The 8,716-nt window shown below is 45.9% G+C and overlaps 1 protein-coding gene across 1 annotated transcript in view; it reads left to right on the top strand.

Annotated features, from left to right (window-relative positions):
- Positions 1–5,701, top strand: part of LOC127911380 (uncharacterized) — a 25,469-nt gene extending 19,768 nt beyond the window's left edge. Inside the window, exons 2-3 of the mRNA XM_052477747.1 lie at positions 4,744–5,100; positions 5,323–5,701. Coding sequence (XP_052333707.1) covers positions 4,744–5,100; positions 5,323–5,701 — 736 coding nt within the window. The remainder of the gene's footprint in view (positions 1–4,743; positions 5,101–5,322) is intronic.
- The last annotated feature ends 3,015 nt before the right edge of the window (positions 5,702–8,716 follow it).

Below are 8,716 nucleotides of genomic sequence, written 5' to 3'. Positions count from 1 at the left end.
TGTGTGTGTGTGTGTGTGTGTGTGTGTGTGTGTGTGTGTGTGTGTGTGTGTGTGTGTGTGTGTGTGTGTGTGTGTGTGTGTGTGTGTAGAGTTAGGAAGGCAGATATTTTTCCCCGCTCCTCACTGCAGTCTCGTTCCCCTCTGCAGCAGATGCTTCTGTTCTGCCTTAATGGCTAAGAATTCCTTAATTAACACTAAATAATTAAGTAAATAATCACGGTGAGCACACACACACACACACACACACACACACACACACACACACACACACACACACACACACACACACACACACACACACACACACACACACACACACACACACACACACACACACACACACACACACACACACACACACACACACACACACACACACACACACGCAGCTTATTATTTGGGACTTTGGCCATTGGGAAAGATAGTGTATGAAAACAGTGGTAATATATAAAGAAATGTTTGGGAGGGGGCATCCCAAATGGCACCCTCTTCCCTACAAAGGGCACTATTTGTTACTTTTCTTTGTCAAGAGTAGTCCACTATACAGGTAATATGGTACAATTTGGGACCAACCCTGCAGTAATAAATGACTGGTTTTCTAATCAAGCTACTAATTGATGTTGTTAATGTCCTCATTAATCATGTTGTACAGTAAAAAACAGATTGTGTTTCACACAGGACTCTCTGGTTACGTCCAGATTGTGTATCATACAGGACTCTCTGGTTACGTCCAGATTGTGTATCATACAGGACTCTCTGGTTACGTCCAGATTGTGTATCACACAGGACTCTCTCGGTGTTTCACAACAGGACTCTCTGGTTACGTCCAGATTGTGTATCATACAGGACTCTCTGGTTACGTCCAGATTGTGTATCATACAGGACTCTCTGGTTACGTCCAGATTGTGTATCATACAGGACTCTCTGGTTACGTCCAGATTGTGTATCATACAGGACTCTCTGTATCATACAGGACTCAGATTGTGTATCTACAGGACTCTCTGGTTACGTCCAGATTGTGTATCATACAGGACTCTCTGGTTACGTCCAGATTGTGTATCATACAGGACTCTCTGGTTACGTCCAGATTGTGTATCATACAGGACTCTCTGTTTCAGATTGTGTATCAACAGGACTCTGGTTCTCCAGATTGTGTATTACAGGACTCTCGTTACCAGATTGTGTATCATACAGGACTCTCTGGTTACGTCCAGATTGTGTATCATACAGGACTCTCTGGTTACGTCCAGATTGTGTATCATACAGGACTCTCTGGTTACGTCCAGATTGTGTATCATACAGGACTCTCTGGTTACGTCCAGATTGTGTATCATACAGGACTCTCTGGTTACGTCCAGATTGTGTATCATACAGGACTCTCTGGTTACGTCCAGATTGTGTATCATACAGGACTCTCTGGTTACGTCCAGATTGTGTATCATACAGGACTCTCTGGTTACGTCCAGATTGTGTATCACACAGGACTCTCTCGGTGTTTCACTACAGGACTCTCTGGTTACGTCCAGATTGTGTATCATACAGGACTCTCTGGTTACGTCCAGATTGTGTATCATACAGGACTCTCTGGTTACGTCCAGATTGTGTTGGATAAAAACATGTAAAAATTGAATAAATTGTAATATAGCTGTAAGCTTGTTTTCTTCATGTGCATCTGCATATCTATCTACTTGTGTGTTGTATTGTAACCTTTGTAAAAAGTGCATTGATAAATGCATTGATAAAAAAACATAATTTTTCAAAGAAAAATAAAAGTATTGTCTGTAAATGATATAATAAATATGATTGGTGGAGTGATGTCAAACACGCAGCTAACACAGACATATGGAGAAACTTAAACCAATTAATTTCAGCATTACTGCAAAAATGGAAGAGGCAAGTGGATGGGAAAAAAGTAAGGAACTTGTCTGTCAGCCCTGCACTAAACACCATAAATTGGTTAAAGAAAATTGTGAAAAATAAAAATATATACCAGTTTCATTTAAGGACCCCAAAATTGACAGCTGTGCCACATAAATTGCAAAATAGTTAGGAAGAGATTTTCGATGTACCGATTCCATGGCACATGGTTTATGAATTGACACGCACAAAAAAGCCAGATTCAAAACATAGAATTTTCTATTTAAATGATTATACAAAATTATTGCAGCCAATAGAATGTTATATATATATATGGGGGATACAATCTTCCCAGCTCTGCAGATTTTGCTGCCAGGAGGCAGAGTCATTAGATTTATTTTTGTACTGTCCATATGTAGCTCGTTTTTGGTCACAGGTCCAGGAATGGCTGAAGAATTGCAACATTTACCGAGAACTAACGCTGCAGATAGCAATACTGGGTGATTTGAAAAGTCATAGTCAATCGATCAATAATATAATAATTATTTTAGCAAACATTTTAATCTTTCATTTACAGTTTGTAGAAACTATGAGAATAGAAAGGTTCAGTACTTTTGTGAAATATCACAGCACAGTTGAAAGATATATGGCAAATAGAAATACAATATGGATGGTGTTATTAAGAGATGGATTGGAGGGGTTGAGTGGAGCTGAAGGGTGGGACTAATAACAACAAGATAACCAGTACAAAACATTCAGGTTCTGTAAAGTGTATTTAGGTTCAGAACTTTTGTGAAATAGCACAGTTACAAATATTTGGAAAATAGAAATCAAAACTGGATGGACAGAAATTGAAGGCCCAGGGTTAAAAGCCAACTAAATATGACCATTGTAACAGTTCACCGGAGTCTCCTACTCCTCTTTCTATTCTGGTTAGAGCCAGTTTGTGCTGTTATGTACGAGATCTTCAGTTTCTTGGCAAGTTCTCGCATGGAATAGCCTGAATTTCTCAGAAGAAGACTGATGAGTTTCAGAAGGAAGTTCTTTGTTTCTGGCCATTTTGAGCCTGTAATCGAACCCACAAATGCTGATGCTCCATATACTCAACTAGTCTAAAGAAGGCCAGTTTAATTTCTTCTTTTTGGGGACAACAGTTTTCTGCTGTGCTAAAATGATTGCAAAACGGTTTTCTAATGATTAATTGGCCTTTTAAAATTATAAACTTAGATTAGCTAACACAACATGCCATTGGAACACAGGAGTGATGGTTGCTGATAATGAGCCTCTGTACGCCTATGTAGATATAAAATATATATAAAATATATATAAAATATATAGGGGATTGGAAATGATTACATGTACACACTGATTGTTACAAATGTAACATTTGTAAATTTGTATTGTTTGTAAGTGAATATGTGAATATGAATATGTGATTGACATTCCTGTAAATATGAATTGTTTAATCTGTTGGTGTGTCTTAGTGTGGCTATAGATATTTGTATGTGGGTTTTGAGTGTGTGCGTGTGGTTGTTTGGGTGTGTGAGGGGGCGGGCCACCGAGGACCAGAGGATCATATCACAGCTCCACTGAGCTCCCACCAACCCCCACCAACTCCTACCAACCAGACTCAGTGCTATGCGTCAGGACAATAACAGCTCATTTGGTGAAATGAATCAGCCTGCCACTGAGGCTCTTCTTCGGAAGAACCTAATCGCTCCTATATGAATAACTAAACACTGTGTGTGTCCTTCTATACGTGTGTGTGTGTTGTTCTGTGGGGTGTGTGTCGTTCTGTGTGTGTGTGTGTGTGTGTGTGTGTACGTGTGTGTGTGTCGTTCTGTGGTGTGTGTGTGTGTCGTGTGTGCGTGTGTCGTTCTGTGTGTGTGTGTGTGTGTGTGTGTGTGTCGTTCTGTGTGTGTGTGTGTCGTTCTGTGTGTGTGTGTGTGTGTGTCGTTCTGTGTGTGTTCGTGTGTGTGTGTGTCGCTCTGTGTGTGTGTGTGTCGTTCTGTGTGTGTTCGTGTGTGTGTGTGTGTGTCGCTCTGTGTGTGTTCATGTGTGTGTGTGTGTGTGTGTGTATGTGTGATGGAGGAGGTAAAGGTATCCCAGAGGAGCAGACTTTTATCAAATCACAGACACTCTTTGTCTGACACCTACACCATCATGTTGGGGAAAAGGCTTTTGAAAGGCTCATTGTTGGCTGTCAAGTGCACTCTGCTGTAACTCATCTTGGATCAAATCCCAGTCTTTATCTGGATAATCCCCCTGTACTGTACATGGTTTATAGCTGTTTAACTGCCTATCCACTAACCCTTACCCTAAATGGTTTCTCCAGCCCGAGTTCCATTCTCAGCCCCAGACCTAGTCCCAGTCCCAACCCAGCCCCAACCCAAACCCAAACACCAGTCCCAGTCCTAGTTCCAGTCCCAACCCCAAATCCCAGACCCAGTCCCAACCCCAGTTCCAGTTCCAGCCCCAGTCCCAAACACATACTTAGTCCTAGTCCCAACCCCAGACCTAGTTCCAGTCCCAACCCCAACCCAAACCCCAGTCCCAACCCCAGTTCCAGTTCCATCCCCAGTCCCAAACACAGACCTAGTCCCAACCCCAGTTCCAACCCCAGTTCAAATACCAGTTCCAACCCCAGTCCCAACCCCAGTCCCAACCCCAGTCCCAACCCCAGTCCCAACCCCAACCCCAACCCCAGTCCCAGTCCCAACCCCAGTCCCAACCCCACCCCAGACCCAGTACTAGTCTCAGTTCCAGCCCCAGACCTAGTCCCAACCCCAGACCTAGTCCCAACCCCAGACCCAGCCCACAGCCCCAGTCCCAACCCCAGACCCAGTCCCAACCCCAGACGTAGTCCCAGACCCCACCCCACCCCAGACCTAGTCCCAACCCCAGACCCAGTCCCAACCCCAGACCTAGTCCCAACCCCAGAACTAGTCCCAACCCCAGACCTAGTCCCAACCCCAGACCCAGTCCCAACCCCAGACCCAACCCTAGACCCAGTCCCAACTCCAGACCAAACCCCAGACGTAGTCCCGACCCCCCAGCCCACAGCCCCAACCCCAGACCCAGTCCCAACCCCAGTCCCAACCCCAGACGTAGTCCCGACCCCCAGCCCACAGCCCCAACCCCAGACCCAGTCCCAACCCCAGTCCCAACCCCAGACGTAGTCCCGACCCCCAGCCCACAGCCCCAACCCCAGACCCAGTCCCAACCCCAGACCCAACCCCAGACGTAGTCCCGACCCCCAGCCCACAGCCCCAACCCCAGACCCAGTCCCAACCCCAGTCCCAACCCCAGACGTAGTCCCAACCCCCAGCCCACAGCCCCAACCCCAGACCCAGTCCCAACCCCAGACCCAACCCCAGACGTAGTCCCGACCCCCAGCCCACAGCCCCAGACCCAGTCCCAACCCCAGTCCCAACCCCAGACGTAGTCCCGACCCCCAGCCCACAGCCCCAACCCCAGACCCAGTCCCAACCCCAGTCCCAACCCCAGACGTAGTCCCAGACCCCACCCCACCCCAGACCAGTCCCACAGCCCCAACCCCAGACCCAGTCCCAACCCCAGTCCCAACCCCAGACAGTCCCAGTCCCAGACCCCCCAGTCCCACAGCCCCAACCCCAGACCCAACCCCAGACCCAGTCCCAACCCCAGACCCAACCCCAGACGTAGTCCCGACCCCCAGCCCACAGCCCCAACCCCAGACCCAACCCCAGACCCAGTCCCAACCCCAGACCCAACCCCAGACGTAGTCCCGACCCCCAGCCCACAGCCCCAACCCCAGACCCAACCCCAGACCCAGTCCCAACCCCAGACCCAACCCCAGACGTAGTCCAGACCCCCAACCCACAGCCCCAGACCCAGTCCCAACCCCAGTCCCAACCCCAGACGTAGTCCCGACCCCCAGCCCACAGCCCCAGTCGACCATTGCAGCTACAGAGGTGTGGTTGGTGCTGGCGTTAATTAATGGATGAACACATGGAGCTCTTGTCAAACACATGTCATGGTCAGGGAGCGATCACTCCCAGCACACCGCCGCCATTAACTTCCCACACAAACACTAACTATAACACACTCACACACCATATACAGCCTAGAGTCTGTATACAAATGCCATTCCAGCGTGTTTATTTCTGCCTGGGCTAGGAGAGAAACATCTCCCCAGAAAGAGAACAGAAATTTTGACGTAGAGGAGAAGAAAATAAAGACTCAGAGGTAAACAGACTGGCATCCTTCTCCCATCCCAGTCCACCATTTTAAATACCTGTTAGGCAGACAGCCTGTCCTGAGGCCAGTTTGTGTGTATGCGTGTGTGTGTGTGTGTGTGTGTATGTGTGTGTGTGTGTGTGTCTGTGTGTGCGTGTAAGTGGATGTGACTGAGATAGATGGCTGGTGGAATATATAGCTATTTCTCACAGCGAGCAAGCCCACTGGCCGCACCATAGCCTCTCTCCCACAGTACCCACATATCAACCCTACGTGTGTGTGTGTGTGTGTGTGTGTGTGTGTGTGTGTGTGTGTGTGTGTGTGTGTGTGTGTGTGTGTGTGTGTGTGTGTGTGTGTGTGTGTGTGTGTGTGTGTGTGTGTGTGTGTGTGTGTGTTGAGGGCAGTCAGAGAGGAGTACTTGCTTGTTTGTTTTGAATCCGCTAAGGTGTCTGTGTGTACACACGTTTGTTTACCAGGTGAATGTACTCGCACTCTCCCACAGCCTCTTGAGCACTGAGCAAACATGTACAGTCATCAGAGAGAGTAATCACCTCTATTCTCACTGCTACCCTCTGGCCCCCTGCCTTCATGGTCTCTTCTTCTTTCTTTCTTTCTTTCTCTCTCCTTTTTCTGAATCACATGCTTTCCTTTTCTCAGGATGTCTGCCCAGCCCTAGTCTCTCTTCTTTTCTTCACCTACATTCAGGTCATTTAGCAGACACTTTTAAGGTTAAAAGCCAAGGTCAAGGTAACATCGACAGATTTAGGAGTTTCCAGTCTCCGTAAGAGAGATGGTAGGCTGTGAAAATGTTGTTTATGCGTCGCGGAAGAATAACGCAGTTGTCTTTGGCTGTGCCGGATTAAGTGATATGACTTGCTATTCTACAAAATCATTTCTACGTAATTAATTTTACCTGATTAAGCTAATCAGGTAAATAATTAACGGGGTGGGGGGGGGTAATTAAAGTCGGGGCACCACGACAGAATGTTTATAGAGCTGTTATCTTCCGAATAAACTCTTAAAGACCAGGTAATCTTTTACGTCAGTAGCAGTCAATATTTAATCCTCACTTTATGTAGTCTCATCTGAAAGTTGTAAATTCTTGGTAATCTTTACGAACCCTGGCTAACAAGTTGAATCAGCAATACAACATTTGGTTGAATTATTTATTTACTAAATACCTAACTAATCACACAGAATTACAGAATGAATCATACGCTGATGGACCTGGTGAACGGAGCCGGTAGAGCGGCTGGTTACACAAAGAAAAGGGGGGGGGGGGGGTTGAGTGAAAGAGCGAGAAGACTGCGGAACAAAGGGAGAAGCTATGCTATCGTAAGTACAGTATGTTATGCATTCTAAATTACCACCCATTTGAAAAAGGAGAATGCAATACATATTTACTTTGAGCTGCGCTTCGGTAGATGGGAGGCCGGGTGGTCCACCATGGATCTCTGGTCCTCTGAAGACTGTTTAGTGGTGAACTGGAGCATAGTAGAATGGATACTCTGTCCGTCCTCTCCTAGCCCAAGTTTAGTTGGTGGAGGGGGTAGCACTTCTTTAGTGAATAAGAGTTCAAAGTTCATACCAAATTGCCATGCTATATGCTCATGCTATATTCTGGCTGGTATAATCGAAATTCATCCTTCCGGTGTGTAGGTTGTCACCTTCACATTGAAATTCGATGCCAGTTGCGTTTAGTTCTTGCTGATGTTGGCTTAGTTCTGCAGGTGGTCTTTGTCCTTTCAACGTGGGGACTGCCACTGAGGGCCACTGAGTTGAGCATAGTTCACTCATGAAAACCCAATTCTCTCAAGCTAAAATGAATCTTTTCACAAATAGTTTCATATTTAAACATTTAAATTGCACAACAATTCCATGTGAATCTGAACTAGAATGTGTAGACTTTCCAAGATACAGTTTATGTCGTCCTATCATCAGTAATAATGTCTCAGACGCCAACTGATCTGGCATCATATTAATTTAGTACCAACGCATATTTTCAGCTGGTTGGATTACTGAAATATGGTTCCATTTCCCATCTTTTGATGTCACCAGACTCTCTCTCTCAATGTTAACAAAGGGATTTTCAATAGTCACATCGGTAGAGTAGAGAGGAAAAAGGGGAAAGGTATTTATGGGGGTCATAAACCTCCCCCACTCAGGCCACCGTCATGACACAGTGGTGGTTTTTATTAAAGAAGAGCGTCTTGTTGATTGAATGGTTGAGCATTGCGTACTTATTAAAGGTATTACTTACCTTTATTTAACTAGACAAGTCAGTTAAGAACAACTGAAGAGTGGGAAGAGTGGGTTAACTGCCTGTTCAGGGGCAGAACAACAGATTTGTACCTTGTCAGCTTGGGGATTTGTACTTGCAACCTTCCGGTTACTAGCGCCCCAACTTGTTTATTCAAGTTGCACCATTTTTTCTCCATCAACAAGGGTAAAGATTTAGAATGAGCTATTGAAGCGCGAGTTATTGCGGTTTGGGAACTTTGCAAGTGCAATTAAGATGGTCCCTTTGGGTTGTAAACACCTGGATCTGAAACAGGTTATATCAATTCAAACACCTGGCTGTGAAACAGGTTATATCATTTCAAACACCTGGCTGTGAAACAGGTTATATCATTTCAAACAC

Source organism: Oncorhynchus keta, chromosome 24, assembly GCF_023373465.1.
Source record: "Oncorhynchus keta strain PuntledgeMale-10-30-2019 chromosome 24, Oket_V2, whole genome shotgun sequence".
Taxonomy (NCBI): domain Eukaryota; kingdom Metazoa; phylum Chordata; class Actinopteri; order Salmoniformes; family Salmonidae; genus Oncorhynchus; species Oncorhynchus keta.
This window is presented reverse-complemented; position numbering and strand designations above follow the sequence as displayed.